Here is a 21802-nt window from a genome sequence, read left to right on the forward strand (position 1 = left end):
GATTATTGAGTTTGACCGCTGCTTTGACCTTCGTGATATATTTGAATTATCGAATAAGAATCTATTTTATTTAAGTTTTGGTATTTAGATTTAATAGTCCGGAAGTGTGGGCTGTTACAGTTGGTATCAAGAGCAGGCTGTCCTTCGGAGTGTATTAGGTATGGAACTAGTACATTCCCTAGGATGCGATCCTTTAGACTATCGTATAGGTCTTAGAAAATTATTTTGGATTTAGGGCATTTATTTGTGTGATTATTTGATATGTTTGACTTTTGTGTTTTTTTTTTGATTATTGACTATAAGTTTAGAATTTGTTTTGTGTGTTCTAGTAAAGATGGATGGAGAAAATCAGAACAACAATGAAAATCAGGGCAATAATGATGAAGGAGGAAACGTCTTTGACCAGCTGGCTGAAACTCTAGCTGTACTTGTGAATCAGCAACCGAAGCCCAACATCGTCTCTCAATTCAAGCGTTTGAACCCGCCAACTTTTGATGGAGCTACAGACCCGGCTATCGTTGAGATGTGGATCCAAGAGATGGAAAAAGCTTTCGGACTTCTGGGGAGCAATGAGGAACAGAAGGTGACCTTAGCTGTGTACCAATTGCAAGGAAGCGCTTACGATTGGTGGCTTATGGAAAAGAGGAAGAATGAGACGACAAATCTTGAAGAAAATCATGAACCGTACACTTGGGCAAAGTTCAAGAAGGCTTTAGAGGACAAGTACTTTCCGAGAACAGTTCGTCTGCAGAAAGAGAGGGACTTCATTCGACTTCAACAAGGTGGAAGAACCGTCATTGAATACGAAGCAGAATTTGCAAAGCTTGCGAAGTACGCGTCGACCCTAGTAGCAGATGAGAGCAGTCGAGCACGAAGATTAGAGGAGGGACTTCGAAGTGACATCAGGAATTCAGTGGCGTCGTTTGAACTTCAGACGTACGAGGCTGTCCTCAACAAGGCGTTAGTGATCGAAAGGGGCTTGGCAGAATCTGAAAAGGCGTCCGGCAGTTGGAATAAGAGGCGGTTCACTCAAACTAGTGGGCAATCTTTTCAAGGGGGACCACTCAAGAAGCCACACGTGTACGATAACATCGGAGGTCAAGGTGATCGAGAAAGGTGTTCGAGGTGCGGCAAGAATCATCCCGACAAAGTCTGCCGTTGGAATACTGGTGCTTGTTTCCATTGCGGAGAAGTAGGACACAGGATTTCGAATTGTCCGCACAACCCGCCACCGCCACCAAGGAAGGAAGCAGATAACAAGATGGGCAAGGGGCGTGTGTTCCAGCTCACAGGAAATGAAAACTATCGCAATTAAGGTATGATTTCTTTTCTTAAATGACTTGTTTAATTTAATTTCATTCTTGTGAATTTGGGGACCAAATTCTTTTAAGGAGGGAAGAATGTAAAATCCTTGATTTTATTTTTAATTTATTTATTAGATTTTAGATAATAATTCGTTTAGATAAATATTTTTAAATTAGAATATTCGGGAAATATTTTTGTGCAAGTTATTTGAGTTAGGAAAAGATATGTTATTGTGGAAAGAAGTGTGAGAATAGATTAAAAAAATCGAAATCTTTTTAATTTAGGTAATTGTGTGTATCAAATATTTTATTTTAGGAATTTAGTTGGAAATATTATATTATATCCTAATTATGATTAGGGTTTTGTGTGCTTATAAAAAGACCCATTTGGACAATAGAAAAACTTGTACAGGCTCTACACATCCTAACAGGTACGAACTTTGTCCTGCTTTCACTTTTCGTCACTTTTGATTCTCGGTAATATTTATGTGAGCATGTGTCCGTTCTGCGTCATTGTGAAAGTAAAATAAGTTTATATAAATAATTTTATCATGCAACATGCTCTAAGATTTACTGTCTCGTGTTCTATTTGTTGTGGATTATAGTAATCAAGTATGAGTTGTGTACCTGATTTGTGAATGCATAATTATGTTATTTGTTTATTTTTTTTTAACTGTCTCTGCCATGTCTTGTGTGGGATCTAGTTTTGAATTAATACATTAGGATTTATGTAGCTAGTTTATGTAAAAATTGATACTACTTGCGCATGCTAGAATATTATTTTAATTAGATTAAAGAAATTGCGATAATATGAATTAATATGGATTCTATATGTGTCTATGTGTTATCTTTATTTATGAAGCAATTCTTTTGTGAAAGTTTAAAGTTTTAAAATATCGTATCGTAAATAATATATTTTTGGAAAACAAAGTTATAGATTTATTATTAATTTATGTGTATCGCTCCTTGTTCATTCCAAAAGTTTTATATTTATATGTTAAATGTGGTCGTCGTGTCCGTCAAATTAACATGACAGACATTATTTATTTAAGGGATTACAGGAATGCTAATGTATGTTCTTTTCCAAGAATGACAACTTGTTTTGGTTGTTAGCAATAATAATTTGGTGTCCAGGATGTGTATATTAGGTTAGTTGGTCTACATAATCAAATGCAAAATGTTAAATCAAATAGATGTGCATGTCAAGGTTTTGGTGATTTCTACTTGAATGAATTGAATGAATTGAAAACTAGACCAACATGACTTAATTGGGCTTAAGGCCCGATTGACCTTAGCAACAAATACATGTTTAATTGCTAAATTTTTTTTTATATGGCCAAGTTTTGATCTTCTGTTATTTGAATTTTAATATTTAAGTTTCTGCCAAGTTTTGTACATGACTAAATGTGTGGGTTCTCTGGTATAGCATGCGTGGACATTGTTTTTTTTGAATTAAACAATTAATTAAGTCCTGCTTATAAAATTTTAGGAATTGTTCGCGTTGTTAATTTCGGATTTTAAGTATCGACTTCCAGGTAAGTACTTTTGACTTACTTTTAATTTTCGAAAAAGATATTTCAGTTCTGTTTTAATTTCGTATAAGATATAAGAATTTTGATTTTGAAATTATAAGATATAAGTATTTGTGAATTTTAGAACCCAGTCTCTACGTTTTCGAACCCGTTCGTAATTTACGCTATAGTTCCGGAACTAGCCTTAGATACCCTTAGTAGGCGCACAAGTGTGCAACTTTAGATACCTATTAAGGGCGCGTAATTATTGAACTTTAGATGCCGACCACTGGCAAAGTGTGGTATAAAGAATAAGAATAAGAATTAGATGCCGGCTACTGGCAAAGTGTGGCCGTAGATCAAGACTGTGGTATTTATAAGAATTATCGTTTCGTTCTGTTTTATTCTGTTCAGATCTGTTATAAAATCTGTACTGTTATAAATTCTGCTCTGTTCTGTTTTAAATTCTGACTTATAAAATATAAAACTTTGGGTTGGATTTATTTTAGAAAATGTTTTACAAAATTATTATTGTTTTAAGAAAAATCGTTTTATCAAAACACCCATTGTTTTTCTGTTTAAAAGTTAGTCAATTTGTACTTGTTGAGCTGTGTAGCTCACCCCTTTTAACATTTCAGGTTCGGAATTTGGAGCATATTAAGATTAAGGAATGACAACTATGTGGAGATCTGTGCTGCTTCGTTTTGTGCTATTTGAATTAGAATAAAGATTTTGTTTTTAGAGAATGAATTTAATTATCTGTTAGACAATTATTATCGGATTTGTGGAGCTGCGTCTCTGTTTTTATGATTTTGATTATTGAGTTTGACCGCTGCTTTGACCTTCGTGATATATTTGAATTATCGAATAAGAATCTATTTTATTTAAGTTTTGGTATTTAGATTTAATAGTCCGGAAGTGTGGGCTGTTACAGTGTAACTCTAGGTGTAATATTTTTATCCTTTTTTATTCCTATATGACTTATAATTCTATATGTATTTTTTTTATCCGTTTTTCTTTATTAATAAATGAAACTTTATTCACTTATTTTTTAGTTCCACCACCTTTTGGTTTCACTTTTATAACTCCAAGTTTTTATCCCTTTTTATTCCTATATGACTTATAATTGTATATGTATTATTTTTACTCATTTTTAATTTTTTTATAAGCCATAATTTTTTATTATTTTTATAGGTTTGAATCCTATTTTTAATTATATTTTAAAATAAATAAGTTCATAAATTGACTCAACTAAATAGGTTCCGAGAAATATAAATCACGACCAAGTAAATAGGCCATGTGTTTAAATTGAAATTTTTTAGTTTAGAATTTTTTAATTTGTTGGTAGAATTTCATTTTAATAAAATAGTATGAAAATTATAAAAAATTGTATTTTGGTTTCACACTACTACAAATTTTAACTTAGGATACACAACTTGAATAGCACTTTTTTCTATGTGATATGCAAGTGAGTTATTTGCATAGCATTTTCTAAAAAAACGTTATGGAAGATATAATAAAGAAGACTTTAAATAAATATAAAATAAATAAGTATACTAACATAACGTTCTTTACACAAGCGCTACAGAAGTTCAGGCATGAATAATATTTTAGGAAGTGCTATGCAACTAAGTGTATTCTAAGTAATTTTTTATTATTTTTATTTTATTATCCCCTGCTAATATAACGTATTTGAAAGTGCTATTCTAGTAAGTAACTCTTTTCTTTAATTTATAATTTCACTTGTTGATTCTACATCGATGACTTCTTCTCTTCAAATCCACACTGAGCAAAAAAAAACTTCATCGGCGACTAAATAACATTCTTTTCTGGGCACGGGCAAATCTATACGGGTGTTCTGTGAACTTCTGGGTCCTATGCTATCTTCTGGGTCTTCTATGATGATTTCGTGGAATCTTCACACTCAATTGCTATTTAGATCGATATGTGAGTCCTCACACTCAATTGCTTATTTTATTGAATTAGATTTTTTGATTTTAGGGTTTTTAGTTTTGTGGTTTTTACTTTTCAATTGCTCAATTAAGGTAATGACTAGCTGGGTTGTTCTCCACATCTACAAAGTTTTGGGTCTGTACAAAGTTTTTGGAATTGAGTTCTCAACTTAATTAAGGTTATTAAGTCTCTTTTTGCAAAGTTGTTGTTTCTTAGAATTTAAATATGGTTAAATATTACGAATACTAGTGATAGCTGGTTCCATTCATTTTTATTATATATGTTTGATGTGTGTATTTTACTGTGTTAAACTCAATATATTGTGGAAAGAAATACTCTTAATTAATTTGTGTGTGATATTCAATATGTATATCAAAATTTCAACTCAATTAAATTTCAGGCTTCTGAGTTCATATATGCTTAGTTGACTTTTGTTGTGAGATGTGAGTCACTTGAATCATTTCCCTCTTTTAATTTTGATTATAGGGTACTTACTTGTGTTATCCTGAGCTTAAGTTTAATTTTGAACTTTATTTGTAAAATTTCCTTCTATGTTTGTCATATGGTATCGTTACTTGGAATAAATAATGTCGCTGGATATTAAAATGAAACTAATATGGAGATTGTATAAAGTTAAATACTAGGAAACTTTAACAATGATCAGAGTGGCACAGTATCACTTACTAGTAGTGATTTTACCTTAAAAGTGCAGGATACATAATTTTTAAGATCCCCACAAACAACAAAATTGAAGCTGGGATCCATGTGTGGACTGCCACAATAGTAAATTATTAACAAGACAATTACAAACATATGCAGGACCAAATAATAAGCGAGAGATGTACATAGTTAAATAAGTAGCAGATCTTTTATTTCATAGCACAAGTATGTTAATGAGTACTCTTCGAAGAACAAAATTATAAGTAGCAGAACCTTTTAATTTTAAAAGTTATATAGAAATTATCTAAGGTTTACATTAGTTAAAATATCTTTAGTAAATTCTTTATTACTTGGTCATAATTTGAATAGCTAACGGTTAATTTGCAAAAAAAAAATAGAGGGTCTGCCCTGTTTTGTTTTTTTAATACTAATTATTTCTTTAATAAAAGGATTGTGATTTGTTTTCTGTTATTCTACTAAAGTTAGTCTTGTCTGTATTGTTTCTATCTTAAAAGAATTTTGAGTAGTATGAAGTAGTCAGAAGCATGTCCTGGTGCTTTTCCTTCAACAAAAGATAGTATTCATTTGTAATTTTTGCTTCATGTCCACATGGCCACTAATAAAAAAAATTATATGAGTACTCATGTGGTCGTGAAATCCTAATTAAACATGGACATAAATGTAAGCTGATGTTCTACCCTTATTACAACGAAAAGGTAAATTGGATAGACCTCTTTAAATAATAGGAGCTTTAGATTTCATGAGATGATATGATTAGTGTTCTAGCTAATAAGCGAGTATATATGAATTTCCTTATGTACATTCTAATAATAAATATTGATCTCCCTGCAGGCCGTGAAAGTGAAAGTGAAAAGCTCTGCTTGTGAGTTTAAAACTTTCCAAATTTGTCCCATCTTCGATAACAGTTTATGCCTTTGGATATTTCAGAATAGAATATTGAATAATCAAGCAACTCTAAGTCGTTCTGTTTTTTCTATTTGTGATGCAGTTGAGATGATTTAAAAAGGTGCGTAAATATATATGTTCACTTTATATAATAACTTCTGTGAGTCAATTGATTCATTTGTAATGATGTGAACAATTGTTATTTTGTAGGATAACGATAATGCTTTAGGAATGCAGTGTTGAAGGGCGCCTGGTGTACTTTTGATGATAGATAACTATACAGACATATGATGTTGCTAGCAGTGTAGTAGTTTGCAAAATATTTTTTTTGATTGTTTTCCCTTCTTTCATAATTATGCACAACAGTGCAATGTAAGGAAAGATTTATTATCAGTTATGTTCGATTAATTTCTAAATGAAATTGATTGATTTCATAAAGGGGTTGTCAGCAGTACTTTCATTTTTTATTTGAGCATTTATCTTTCTTATTGAATTTTTATAGTTTTTTATAATTTTTATTAAATTATGATATTATTGTTGATACATTTTCTTTATTTGTATTATATTTATGGAACTTTTAAGGGTATTGCTAGGTAAAAAAGAAATAAAAAATAAATAATTTTTTATTTTTTTTATATAATAGCACTAACATAGCGTTTTGTAAATAGCTGTAGAAGTAATAATGTATAATATATATAGTACTTGCATAGCACTTATAAAGTGTTATTAAAGTGTAAACCCTTATGTATCACTTCCTTGCATAGCATTTTAAAAAATGATATCTAAGGTGCAATGCTTGCATAGCACAATAACAAGTGCTATACAAGCCACTTGCACTTGCATAGCACTGGCTTGTATAGCCCTTAAAAGTGCTATGTAAGTGTATCAAATTTTCGGGTTCTAAAGAATTATCAAGTCTTGCAAATATTGCAAGTTTATGTCTTGTTTATATGACAAGTGAGGGTTGAATCTAAACATATCAGATTTATTTTCTTTGTGTGTTATTATTAGTTTCTATGGCAAACAATCAGGGTTCTCTGGAGGATGTGTATGCTCGATTAACATTGGAAGATGAAGAAGAGGGAGGAATACTGGTGGGATCGGATGAAGTGAGGCAGGTTACACCAAAGTTCATTCTGGTGGGGAGGTTTCTGACAGATAAAAATATTAATTTTCCTGCAATGCAGAATGTGCTAGCAGCGTTATGGCGACCGAGGAGGGGGGTGGAGATACATGAGTTGGGAGGACAACGATATTCGTTTATTTTCCATCATAGGTTGGATTTGGAGAAGGTAGTGGAAGGCGGCCCATGGACATCTGAACAGAGTCTCTTGATCTTTCATAAGCTCGAGAATGCAGAGGATCCCCATATGGTACCACTAAATACGATGGATATCTGGGTGCAAGTGTATGATCTTCCGCAAGGTATGATAAGGGAGAGCATTATACAATCGGTGGGGAATTCGATAGGTAGTTATGTCAAATCTGATACAATGAATATGAATGACATGTGGAAGCAGTTCATACGTATCCGCGTAAGGATGGATGTTAACAAGCCGTTAAAGCGAAGGATGAAACTGAAAAGGGAAGGAGGGGAATGGAGTAGGTTAAATTTTAAATATGAGCGGTTATCCATGTTCTGTTTTGTGTGCGGACTGCTTGGACACTCGGATAGAGACTGTGAAGTCGTATATGCTAATTCTGAGAAAATTGTGGAAAGAGCGTATGGAGTATGGCTTCGAGCTCCTAATAAAAACGTTAAAATACAAAATATTGGTGCTAAATGGTTAAGGAATGGTGGTGATGGGACACAAACATGGCAGTCGGGGCTTCGTGGTGGACAAGGTAGCAGAACAAGGGAGGCGAATTTTACGGAGGAAGACGGGGTGGTTAGAGAAAAATCAGGGGGGACAGATATGGTTCGGGTAACAGATCGTATTCCAAGGGATAGAGGAGATCTTGGAGATTTTCAAATGACAGATAATATGGAAATAACAAAGGGGCGGGAGATTTGGAAGGAAATGAAGTGGAGGTATTGGATATAAAAAGAAGACGCGTGGATACAGATCAGCATAATGGGGAAAATGTGAACAATATAGTTACTATTATGGACCCAAATGTTAGTGGGCCAAAAAACAGATTAGAGGCGGGACCTGGACTCCAGGCCCGCCTAGCCCAATGAGTGTCTTGGCATGGAATTGTCGTGGTTTGGGTAAGCCACGAGCAATTCGTTTTCTAAAAGAAATTATCCAACAAAAAAATCCGAATATTATTTTCCTTTCAGAAACTTTAGTTAAAGAAAAAAAAATAAAAGATTTGTGTCGTAGTATTCACTTTGCGGAATATGTAGCTGTCGATGTTCAAGGCCATAGCGGAGGTTTAACATTGTTATGGAAGAATGAGGGGGGATGTAAAGTTGTGGAGATTAATAGGAATTTCATTGATTTTGAGGTTGAGAATGGATGTATAGGCCGATGGCGTTATACGGGGTTCTATGGATGTCCGGAACGTAATCGTAGAAGGGAATCGTGGAATTTGCTAAAGATGTTGGTTGATCGATCAAGAGTATCATGGTGTGTGTTTGGAGATTTTAATGACATGATGTATGCCCATGAGAAGCGAGGGGAGAGAAATCATCCGGTTAATTTATTAAGTGGATTCACAGAGACTTTGCAAGAGTGTGGGCTGTATGATCTTGGTTTTGTTGGGGAGAAATTCACCTGGGAGAGATCTAGAGGTCAGCATAATTGGGTGCAAGAAAGGTTGGACAGGGTGGTTGCTAATCAGGAATGAAGGGCGTTTTTTCCGATGGCTGAGGTGTGTGTGCTGGACGTGGCAACGTCTGACCACTTGCCGTTATTTTTGGAGCTTCAGAGAAAAGTTTATATGCCTCGTGGTCGTAGGTTTAAATTCGAAAACAGTTGGATACGAGAACAGGATTGTAAGAGTATTATTAGTCAAGAGTGGGAGAAGGCTGAAGGATTTGGTATTGTAGAAAAAATTTTGAGGTGTGGTGAGAGGTTACAGGAGTGGGGGGGTGTTGAGGCAGAAATTTAAACATCAGCTGCAGGAGTGTAGGCATTGGCTTCGAAAGCTTAGATCCAGAAGAGATGCTAGCGGTATTTGGAGGTATAATCAGGTGAGATGGGAGTATTTAAATCTACTTGAAAAATAGGAAATCTACTGGCGTCAGAGAGCTAAACAATATTGGTTGAGGGAAGGGGATCGTAATACTCGATTTTTCCATCGGTATGCATCAACGAGAAAGAAAAATAATAAGGTGGAGAAGATTAAAAACGCAGAAGGGGAATGGCAGGTGACTACGGAGGGAGTGAGAAAGGTTATTGAGGAATACTTTGGGGAGTTATTCAAGGCAGTAAACGGAGATGGGAAATTGTCAGGTCAGGAGGTAGTGCTGCAGATTTCAAATGAAGATAATGATAGGTTGACAGCTGATATTACTGGGGCAGAGGTGAAAGATGCGGTGTTCTCGATGCATCCTGATAAATCGAGTGGACCAGACGGTTTCAACCCAGGGTTTTATCAAGCATTTTGGGATATTGTGCAGATGGATGTAATTAAATTCTGTCGAGAGTTTATGCAGAATGGTACTTTGCCAGCTGGGGTGAATGAAGCTCTAGTGTGTTTGATTCCAAAGGTTAAACTTCCCCAGGCAATGGGGGATCTGAGACCCATTTCATTGTGCAATGTTCTTGTGCGGATATTATCAAAGGTGCTGGCAAATAGGCTGAAAAAGTGTTTGGGTGGAATTATATCGGACAAGCAAAGTGCCTTCGTGGAAGGTAGACTTTTAACAGATAATGCACTTATTGCATTTGAAATCAATCACTACATGAAACGGAAAACTCAAGGAAAGATGGGGTGTGCAGGGCTGAAATTAGATGTGTCTAAGGCTTATGACAGATTGGAGTGGGGGTTTATTAAGAATATGATGATCAAGTTTGGATTCAGTAGTAAGTGGGTGGACAGATTAATGTATTTTATTAGTTCTGTAAAATACAGTTTTATTCATGATGGTGAGGTGTTTGGAAGTGTTAGTCCGGGACGTGGTATTCGGCAAGGGGACCCGATCTCACCATATATTTACATTATGTGTGCGGAGGGGCTTAGTGCAATTATTAGGAGGAATGAAGAGGTGGGGTTGATACATGGGTGTAGGATTGCTAAAGGGGCGCCAAGAATTTCACATTTACTATTTGCGGATGATTGCTACCTGTTTTTTCAAGCTACAAAGACGGAGGCTAATACAATGTAATTGATCTTGCAGAGGTATGCAAATATCTCGGGGCAGCACATAAATTATACTAAATCAGCCATTACGTTTTCAGCAAATACAAGGGTAGAAGATCGTACTGAAGTGTGTGATCAGCTTGGTGTGCAGGAAAAATCAGACCCGAGGAAGTATCTGGGGTTGCCCATGAGGATAGGAAGTAATAAAGCAGCAACTTTTAATTTTTTGGTTGACAGAGTAGACCAGAAATTGCAAGCATGGAGTTCACAAAACGTGTCTAAGGCTGGAAAGGTAACTTTGTTAAAAACCGCAGCATAATCTATTCCTAACTTTTGGATGAACTTGTTGTTGGTACCGGTAGAGATATGTGATAAAATTGAAAAAAAGATGAATGCTTATTGGTGGGGTGGAGGAGGGGATCATAGAGGTATAAAGTGGATGAGATGGGAGAAGATGTGTGAGGCTAAGGGGGTGGGAGGAATGGGATTTCGTAAGCTTAGAGAGTTTAATGTTGCTATGCTTGCTAAGCAATCATGGAGGTTAGTTAATAGTGCAAACAAGTTGGTGACTACGTTAATGAAGGCTCGATACTATCCTCATACTAGTTTCTTGGAGGCGGAGTTGGGTGCTAATCCGTCGTATATGTGGCGTAGTATTATTGCAAGTCAGGGTGCAGTGAAACAAGGCTGTAGGAGGAAGATAGGAGATGGGAAATCGACGAGGGTATGACATATACCGTGGCTTCCATGTAAGGAGAATGGGTACCTAACTAGTGAATGTCATAGTGAATTACAAGGGGCGTTAGTGCATAATTTTATGAAACAGGAGGCTAGGGAGTAGGATGAGGAGATACTGAAAAACTTATGTAACGAAAGGGATCAGTGGTTGATAGAACAAGTACCGATACCCAGTTGTAGTAGACCTGACACATGGTATTGGCTGCTAGAGAACCATGGAAATTTTACTGTTAGGAGTTATTATAGAAGAATTTGTGGGGAAAGTATGAGTGCTGAAGACGTTTTCTGGAAGAAGCTATGGAAATTGAAGCTTCCTGGGAAAATTGTGAATTTTTTATGGAGAGCTTGTAAGGGAGTATTACCTACGGCAAGTGAGCTGATTAAAAGGTGAGTAGATATTGATATAATGTGTAAAAGTTGTCATGTGTATGCAGAAACAGCAACTTATGTGATGTTTACTTGTCAATTTGCTCGAGATCTATGGCAGAGTGTAGGGTTGCAGGAGATTATTCCAGAAAATGATGGTATTCCAATAATACAGGTACTAAACGCTGCATTCAGAGATCGTAATCTGGAGCAAAGTGTATCAATTGGTCTGTACTGTTGGGGTTTGTGGTGGCGACCAAATGTACTGGTATGGCAAGATAAGAATGTTTCTGCATTTAGTGTGAAGTCTATGTCAGTAAGTTTGCTACAGGAGTGGAAGCAATGCTAGGATAGTCAGGTTCAAGGAAATAGAGCAGGGTTGCAGCAGATAGTGAAACAGTGGGAGAAACCCCAGAATGGATGGATCAAAGTGAATGTTGATGCTGCGTGCAACAATTAAAGGGGGAGTATAGGGGTAGGATGTGTGGTGCGGGATGATAGGGGTCGTTTTATCCGAGCAAAGTGTGCAACAGTTCGAGGGGAATGACAACCTCGTGAAGCTGAAGCATTGAGTCTAAGGGAAGCGCTGATGTGGGTGCGAAATTGGAGAACAGAGAAGTGTGTGTTCGAGTTGGATGCGAAGCTGTTGGTGGATGCAGTGCATGGTACTGGTGGTAATTCAAATTTCCATACCATTATTGACGAGTGTGTCGATGTAATTAAACACTTTCAAGAAGTGTTAATCGTGTTTCAACACCGATCTGCGAATAAAGTGGCCCATATGTTAGCTCAGACTGCTTATTCTATGTCAGGTCCGATGGAGTGGTTAGATAATGCTCCGGACTTTATTCTATGTAATCTTTTGTTTGAAGAGAATTAATAAAATGCAAGTGCAATTTATCAAAAAAAAAGTGCTATGTAAGTGTAAAAATAAAATTGTTCAAACCGTAATATGATTACAACTCTATTTTCGTAGAACTCCAAATTATTTCTTGATAGGGTACTTGGTTTCATCATAGTACGGTTACGCTGTATTTTGGTTTCACCCCTATAGTTCTCTTTCATGTAGAGTTCTATGTTATTTTTAACAAAATATAGATTGGAATCATATTACAATTACGATATTTCTATTTTTCGTAGAATTCTTTTTTATTTTTTATTAAAATAATAAAATGGAATCCACAATGTTATTATTAATTAATAAGGAAATAATCTTTTAAGGGATACTTTACAAACTTTTGGTTTCACCCTTTTTTAAACTTGCTATAGCTCTAAATATAACATTTTTATTCTTTCTTATTCATGTATGACTTATAATTTTATATGTAATACTTTACCCATTTTTTGATTCTTATATACCACATATTTATATTATTTTTATATAAACAAAATCGTATATACATTGTAATTTCTAGATTCATACTTACAGAATGCTATTTTAGCACCAATTGCAAAATTATACATACATAATGAATATTTTATCAGAAAAAATTATGCAATCACAAACTATACAAAAACACAAATTCAGCTAACAATAAGAAATTTAATATGCAATCACGTATTGCTGTTGATTTAATTTTTTGTTAAATTATCCATCAATGATGTTGCGACTAAAGTTTTGATGTAAAATATTAGTTATGTCTTTTTGAACAATAGATACATAATCACGTTGAGTTTGTTGTTATAATAAGATTCGAATTAATAAAAGCTACATACTCCCTCTGTCCCATTAAATTCTATACATTACTTTTTGGCACGCTTTTCAATGCTCCTTTAAAGCATAACTCCACAATATTTTTTTATTTTTTTTCTTAATAAAAGTTTCATGTTTAAACTTTTATTCAAAAAAAAATTAAAAAAATATTATGAAACTATACTTTATGGAAGCCTCGTGCAAACGTGCATGTATAAAAATCAACGGGACGGAGGGAGTATAATTTAAAAATAAAAATTGCAATATTCGTATAATTTTATTTATTATATATTTTAATAAAAAAATTAAAATAAATTTTTATAATCATTATTAAATATTTATATTTTGATCTGGCCAAGCAGGGGTTATCTATAGTACATAAAACGCAGTACACACGTAGGTACAAACATATGAATAAACAGATTATTATCATTAACCTGACAGAATAAAGTGATCTTTCCATCAGTATAACTCAAAAATACATAGAACATGTTCTTGGCTGACTGGATTATGTTCTGAACATGTATTAAGCGTAACTAGTGTTATTAGAGATCCGCAAGATACAAAAGTATTTACCCTGTGCACTTGGTTTTCTCTCTTCAACATGTAGAGTAAAATAGGTTTAAGTATCCTCAGCTCCAAAAACCAGACAAACAATTTGACCAGGAGTCCAACCATCCGAGGAGCTATTGCAATACACGAATGACAGATTTAGTGAGACTGAATTAGCAGTCAGTAAGCTATATACAGATATGTAGCATGGTTAATTGAGGCCAAAACTTTCTTTGTGCTGAACTGTTATGTACTTAAGTTCGGATGATACAAATTTTGTCCACATCAGAGTACTTGAAAATCGGGACTTTAACTTCCGACGAAAAAACTATATTTTGCCAGGTCTGCTAGAGGGCATATATACAGGTTAATGTCAGGTGAACAAAATTTATAAAGACATAAAGCTATTACAATAATTATAAATCTATAATTTGCAGAAAATATAAAACTAATACATGCTTTAATTTACGGATTTAGACATTTTAATTGAAATTTATAAAATTAGTTAAGCTAATTATTAATTTTTTTAATTTTATATATAAATAAACTATTTTAATGATTATAAAATGTAAAGAAATCAATTATTTGATATACTATTACATTCTAAGGCAAATTATTGAATTATTTTATCTAAATTATATATTTCCCCAAGCCCACCCCATTTAATTTGTCCCAATTTTCTTTTTCTTTATTCAAATATTTTTAATCTTTTTAATTCTGCACATTATAATTATTACAATAAAACTACTAATTAGTTTGTAAAAATATAAAGCTATTAGAGGATTTAATTAGTCGAGAATAAATAATTAAAGAAGTATTTTTTATAATCAAAATTATTTAAATTTATCAAAATAATTAATAAATAATTTATATTTAAATAAACTATTTTACTTGTTACAAAATGTTCATAAGTCAATTATTTGATATAATATTACTTTCCAAGACGAATACATGAATTTCTATCCAAATCAAATATTTTTAAAAACAAATTTTATTTTTGGTTTAAATTTAAATTTTGTTTTATTCTTAATACTGTTAGCTCTACTTAACACCTTAGTGGTCTATGGCAACACAGTCCTATAACTTTAGTAACCAGCATAATGTAGGTGATGTGATAGGGCAAAAATTTACATCTGTAGTAACATAATGTAAGGTAACACCCCTAATCAAATGTTCAGTTACGCCATCTATGACATAGTGTCAGGTTCAAGTTTTATTTGGCAATGGAATGTCACGGCAAAAGATTCAGTTATGCAAGGATATAGGTGGATTTTAGGTGATGGAAAATTGATCAAATGCACTCAAGATCCTTGGTTAGCTGGGAAAGAGGGTTTTAAGGTTGATCAAAGCAGAATTTATGCTGATAGTAGCACAGTGGTGGCTAGCCTATTCCAAAGTAATGCAAGAGTTTGGGACAATGGAAAAGTGACGGAGATGTTCTCTAGAGATGATGCAACAATAATTTTGTCGACCCGTATTCCTGACCTCCCAGCAGTGGAATATCATCTAGCTTGGTCAAAAATAAGAAATGGTAAATATTATATCAAAACAGGGTATCAAATGCGGCACAATCAACATGTAGACACGGGCTCTGTGGCTCAATTAAATGGGTGGAGTAATCTACGAAATCTGGATCTTCCTCACAAGATAAAGTTCTTCACATCTTTTTTCATTGCCCTTTTGCTCAGGCTTGTTGACAGTGCATAGGTTCATATAATGACATGCCTTTGGAGGAACTTGCCCCAGCTTAGTTACTTATTAGATTAGGGAGTGTATCCTCTAATCAGGTGTTGATGATAGCCAGAATGTTTTTGGGGATTTGATTTTTTTTGAAACAAGAAGGCCAGAAAATATAAAATGGTCACAACACCTATAGCTATGGACTGGAGTGAAAAGATAATCTCTGTTAGAGGGAAGCTCAGGAAAAACGAAGTAATCAAACATCTACCAGCTCAACCACTAATTTCAGTGCACCACTTAAGTGGAAAAACCGGATCCTGGAGTCTTCAAACTAAATGTAGATGCAGTTTTACGTTTGGGATCAAATGTCTTCACAGTGGGCCTGGTGCTGCGAGATCAGAATGGAAGCTTAGTCGCAGGAAAGACGGTGTGTACGTAGAGCTATGGTCACTACAGTGGTAAGCACTCGTTATCCTTGAAGGGCTTCAGTGGCTCGTCTCTTTGCTTAAGGACAACGTAGTCATTGAATCAGATTCTCAAATTAACATCTGAGGTCTGCAAAATTCTCACAATAACTTATTAGAAGTTGGCCATTTCCTGATTGCCTGTCGCACTATTATTGATTCTAAACCACGTTATTCAGTTTGCATGACATTTCTTAGTAATGAAATTTATCTTTCTTTCTTTTTTTTATCGTAGATTAACGCAGCCGCTACCTTAGGGTGCGCTTACCCATCCTACAGGCTCACGCAATAGCCTGCAAACCACGTGAACCAGATTCTGGCTCAGGAGGCATAATCATAAATTTTTCTCCCGTGGGATTCGAACTGTGACCAAGAGGATAGTTTAGTTTTCCTCTATTTAACCAAGTGAGTCAACCCTTGCGGACGAAATTTATCTTTTATTCAAAAAAATGAATTACAAGTCTAACATACTTGTATATGAGTAGTTTGGATTTATAAAGAAAAAATATATTATTATTTAATAATGATGAGATGCAAGAGGAAGAGGTTAGATGGCATCCTATTCAAACTAGAAATTAAATTAAATTTTAATTTTAATTTTAAATTAAAAATTTTAATTTTTTATAAAATTAAATTTTCAATTTTATACTAGATAAGATATTCGAAGTATACGATGTAATATATTTGAAGCGGACAAATTCTGATCATTAACGGGAGAGCGGCTCAAATTCATTTTTATCTTATTGTTATATTAATTCATATCATAATTTATAGAATACTTAAAAACCACACCGAAATGCGACTTTATTTACTAGTTTATTAGTATAGCAGAGAAAAATAACAAGATGATTAAAATTTGAGTTAAGACTTTTATTAATAGGTAGAGAAAATTTAAAAGGATATTAAGATTTGAAATTAAAAGAAAAGTTTAATTAGAAAGATATGATCTGGTAATCAACAATTTTTCTATTTAATAATTAAATTGAGAAAGTAGAAAAAAGAGTGAGATGACCTCCCGTACTCTTTTTAATATAAAAGATATTGTTTATCAAATTTTTGGATAAGATATCAATTATGTAAAAAAATTATAAGAGAATTGAAGAATGTTTCTTGACAACAACCAAATAAATAAAAATATAATTATGTAAAAAGTTTACAAAAGAGTTGAAGAATGATTCTTGATAATAACTAAAAAAGTAATAAATTTAACTATAAAAAAAAATTTACAAAAGAATTGAAGAATGATTTTTGATAATAACCAAATGAATAATAAACCTGAACCTATACTTAAGTCTTACACTAAAAAAGGCACGAAATTTTACCCAATTAAATTGAGTACTTGACAGTTGACACAGTCACACAAGTATCTGAAAGGAATGGAAGCAAACCTGTACGACACGGTAGCAAAAGTAGTATTCTATACAAAAAAGTCTAAACCTACGGTGTATATCTAAGTATATATGTCGATGGAAATTCCCAGCACTTAGCTTTGCGTTGAACATTAGTATTAAAATTAAGTATTAGAGGTTGTTTGGGGTTACTTGGAATAATTTGGCTGTCAACTTTAAATCGGTGATTGTGCACAGTGACAAAGACAGAAGCAGAATTTCCGGAGGGGGGGCGATTTATATTATATTTTTAAAAATGAAAAATAGCTAGAAATATTAATTATAAAATAATGAAATTTTTACAATTTTCAAAATTTTACCCATGTCACTTTGTTTCCCATAATAAAATTTATCAAAGTAACATTAAAAGTATTTATAATTTTTAAAAATATTTTAAAACCATTAAGTTAATATAGGAAAAAAAACAAAAAAAATTGCAAAAATTGAAAACAAAAAAGAAATTTAGTCAAAAAGGGTATCCATGATTCCAATCCGAGTTGCCTATGGAAGAAATTTAGTTCAGCCTGCAAGGATATGGCTGGCGGTTAGGATGCATGTCACAGCATGAGCCTGCCCATTTATTTTTTAATAATTATTTTAATATTACAAATATTTAAAAATAAGAAATATAATTTTAAAATATATACATATATTTTAATATCTAAAAATTTACTAATATAAATGAGTATTATGATTGTATTTGGTTGTTACTGTCAACTAACTTCAATTTTATATTTAAGTTCATTGTATATTAGTATAATAATTATTTATTAAATTTTATTATATTTAATTGATAAATAACATGTCATTTGGGCATGTTTTTTGCAAAAAACATGTCTATAGGCATTACTTCGGAAAATCTGGTGACAAGTACCCTCGCACCCCCTTGAGTTGACGTCTCCGTCTCTGACCGTGTATACTTAATTTTTTGAACTTTATTTAATATAATTCAAAAAAAAATTAAGTGTATTTGAGGTACTTTTTTAATATAATTTTTTTCTCACATCATATTGTATATAAATATGTCATCTTTTTAAGACACATATTACTTTTGTATCTATTTGTATTTTATACTTTTATCTTATATTAATTAATAGAGATTTTATTTTTTTAATTAAATATTTACTAAATTAATTTACTTACAATGAAATTAGGCAAACATATACATTCTAGTTAAATTAATATCCCTTTTAACTTTAAACCAATATATTAGGCTAAAATTTATTTATTTTTTAAATGAAGCCAAATGAAAATCTTGGACCCCCATTTGTATTATATCAAAGGACTAGTTTTTTTTATAACCCATAGTGGAACCCATGAACTCCCACTCAATCACCTGCACACCACTTTTATTGGCAAAGTTTTATCAAATGTATGTTTGCAGTTTTCTGCTTATTACTCTTGTTTCGTCCTACTCCATATCCTCAGTTGATTATTAACTGTTGCATAATGCGTACTGAACTCTTTGGACCTCACCAACATGGGTTAAACTCCATCAGTTTCATCATTTCAATCCTTTTGTTATCGCTTTTCATCCCCACACATGATGCTAAAATTAATACTAAATTGTACAAGTCTTGTAATAAGACCATTACTCGTGCCTGTGACAAACCCGTAAGTGAAGGAATTGGATTCCCTTTCTGGGGAGTTGGTATTCGATCTAAAGATTGCGGACTTGAAGAATTTGAGCTCAGCTGCAACGGAAATGATGTTGAAGTAAATATAGGTCCCAATAACAAGTATCAAGTACTTGAGTTTAATCTGTCATCACAAGTCTTAACATTAAATCGTAGTTATAATCCTCTGGATTACATTTGCGAACCTAATTCTAGTTCGATTCCAGAAACTATACTGAACAAAAAACTATATGATTACAGCCCGGGAACTGAAGTTGTCCACTTGTTTTACCATTGTAAGGATGAAACTAATAAAACCCTGATTCTTTCTGATTTCACTTGTCCGAATGAAGATGAGGTTCTTTATTATTTCTTCCCGGATAATTTATTACCACAAGATCTAGATGTTAGCGCGTGTTCTCACATAGTACTTCCAGTTAAAAGGAATCTGCTTGAGGAGATGAACTCAAAATCACTGCGAGAACTTTTTGGCAGCAGCTTCGAGGTTCATTATAATACAGCAACATACCGAAAAGCTTGTGCAGACTGTTCGAATGTTGGTGGATTGTGTTGGATCGGCACATTTCCAGATAGTAGATTAGACATAGACACGTGTCTTTTTCCAGTTTTGCCCTAACTTAATATCTCTGTACTCTATAAAAGTTTATAGCAATGTTGACATATATTAGTATGAGATATCAGATGCATTCTTTCCCTTTATGAAATTTGGTAAAAAAATTGTTTAAAATATTGATGATTTATGTATTTGAAATATTACAAAGAGTAATTTATATATATGTTGGCCTATCAAACAGGAGAACACAAGAATTTGGCGCTAAAGCTTGGCATAGGTAGTGTTTTCATTGCTTAGCGTTTACTATATGTAACTCAGTATTCTTTCAATATTGGTGTGTATGGTAAAACCTGTAGCTTTAGGTATCTTACACTTTCTATCTGCAGCAGGTGGTGTATTAGGAGGTATCATACTTCTGCTAATCGTAACCATTATTTACTTCTGCTGGAAGAAAATTAAACATGGTTCATTGTTGTTCTCTAAAAATGTGTCTTCTTATCCCAAAGATGTTGATGCCTTCATACAGCAACATGGATCCTTGATTCCCAAAAGATATGGGTACTCTACAGTTAAAAAAATAACAAATTCATTTAAAGATGAATTAGGTACAGGCGGTTTCGGAAAGGTATATCGAGGCAGGTTTTTAGATGGCCGTGATGTGGCAGTGAAGGTCTTGAATGCAACAAAAGGAAATGGAGAGGAATTCATCAATGAAGTTTCAAGCATTAGCAGGACTTCTCATGTTAATGTTGTTACTCTCCTCGGGTTTTGTTATGAGGGTAAACGGTGAGCTCTTATATATGAGTTCATGCCTAATGGATCTCTAGAAAAGTTCATTCATGGTACAAACTCTTTGCTATCACGACAACTTAGATGGGAGAAACTGTTCAGCATTGCGATTGAGATTGCACAAGGACTAGAATACTTGCACCGAGGCTGCAACACTCGTATTCTGCATTTTGATATAAAGCCACATAATATTCTTCTTGACAAAGATTTTCGCCCTAAGATATCCGATTTTGGGCTCGCAAAATTATACACCACAGAGGACAGTGCAGTCTCATCTTTATTGCAAGCTAGAGGAACCATCGGCTATATTGCTCCCGAAGTTGCTTGTAGAAATTTCGGGCAAGTGTCTCATAAATCTGATGTCTACAGCTACGGAATGATGATTCTTGAAATGGTTGGAGGAAGAAAGAATGTTAATGCTCGAGCAGATCACACAAGTGAGATATATTATCCTCGTTGGCTGTACAAGCGAATCCAATGTGATGATGTGCTAAATTTGGCAAATGAAATTTCTGAAGAAGAAAATGAACTTGTAAGGAAGATGGTAATTGTCGGATTATGGTGCATACAGACGTATCCATCACAAAGGCCATCAATAACAAAGGTTATTGAGATGCTGAAAGGGCAGACAGCAGCCTTGGAGATACCACCAAATCCATACTTGTGTTCACTTCCGACTTCACCATCAAATTCTCAAACAAAACTGGAACTCTGCCCTCCTTCAGGAACAGAATCCATTACATCCACATAAATTTAGAAGGATGCCTCCATTGGATCATGTATATTCAGTAATCCAACTAGTTGGATAATACTTATTATATATTACTGGGTCATCTGGTGTAAAACAGGGTTGTGTACTTTGTCCTGTTTTTGAATTATTTCCATCTCCAAATCTTGGGTACTGAAACCTTTAATTTTTCGTAACAAAGCAGAATATGATTATGAGGTTATCGTATCCAGGGATTTCATTTTCTCAAGTAATTACTACATTCAATACTAAATTTACAGTTATATCTCGTGTATATGAGTTTTCTGCTCAGATTTCACGTGATGAAGATGAAAATAAGATTACTTGTCTTACTTGTCTGTGCAACCAAACCTTTTATTGCAGTCGAATATGTCGAATATTACATATTGTTATGCTTGTTCCTACAAGATCTCTACAGGACCAATCACATTAACCAAGTTATGACTATAAAACAATTTCTTAAATTATTTGTTATGAAATTGATTAAACTAATCTTTGTTTTCAAACATGTAATTTTTAGTAACTTTCCATTAAAATGTCTCAGTAATCAGAACGCATGCTTTTGTCTAGATTCTGGGATTGTTTGTCCACAATTCCAGAAATTCGTCT

General features: G+C 33.6%; 3 protein-coding genes, 1 long non-coding RNA gene and 1 pseudogene across 4 annotated transcripts; all 5 read left to right on the plus strand.

The window, feature by feature from the left end:
• The first annotated feature begins 334 nt into the window (after positions 1 to 334).
• LOC141714136 (uncharacterized) lies at positions 335 to 1315 on the plus strand. The gene has a single exon (XM_074517674.1). It carries the CDS (start codon positions 335 to 337, stop codon positions 1313 to 1315), a length of 981 nt encoding a protein of 326 aa, XP_074373775.1.
• Positions 1316 to 4409: 3094 nt separating this feature from the next.
• LOC141712158 (uncharacterized) lies at positions 4410 to 6772 on the plus strand. Its single transcript, XR_012571533.1, has 3 exons — positions 4410 to 4762; positions 6281 to 6455; positions 6545 to 6772. It is a non-coding gene; the product is annotated as an uncharacterized LOC141712158 (long non-coding RNA).
• A 578-nt stretch (positions 6773 to 7350) lies between these two features.
• Positions 7351 to 9127, plus strand: LOC141714137 (uncharacterized). The gene is made up of 2 exons (XM_074517675.1): positions 7351 to 8259; positions 8459 to 9127. Exons 1-2 carry the CDS (start codon positions 7351 to 7353, stop codon positions 9125 to 9127), a joined length of 1578 nt encoding a protein of 525 aa, XP_074373776.1.
• Positions 9128 to 10973: 1846 nt separating this feature from the next.
• LOC141714138 (putative mitochondrial protein AtMg00310) lies at positions 10974 to 11426 on the plus strand. Its single transcript, XM_074517676.1, has 2 exons — positions 10974 to 11309; positions 11412 to 11426. Exons 1-2 carry the CDS (start codon positions 10974 to 10976, stop codon positions 11424 to 11426), a joined length of 351 nt encoding a protein of 116 aa, XP_074373777.1.
• Positions 11427 to 15791: 4365 nt separating this feature from the next.
• Positions 15792 to 21396, plus strand: LOC141714139 (PR5-like receptor kinase; annotated as a pseudogene).
• The last annotated feature ends 406 nt before the right edge of the window (positions 21397 to 21802 follow it).

The sequence above is a fragment of the Apium graveolens genome, chromosome 3 (assembly GCF_009905375.1).
Source record: "Apium graveolens cultivar Ventura chromosome 3, ASM990537v1, whole genome shotgun sequence".
Taxonomy (NCBI): Eukaryota; Viridiplantae; Streptophyta; class Magnoliopsida; order Apiales; family Apiaceae; genus Apium; species Apium graveolens.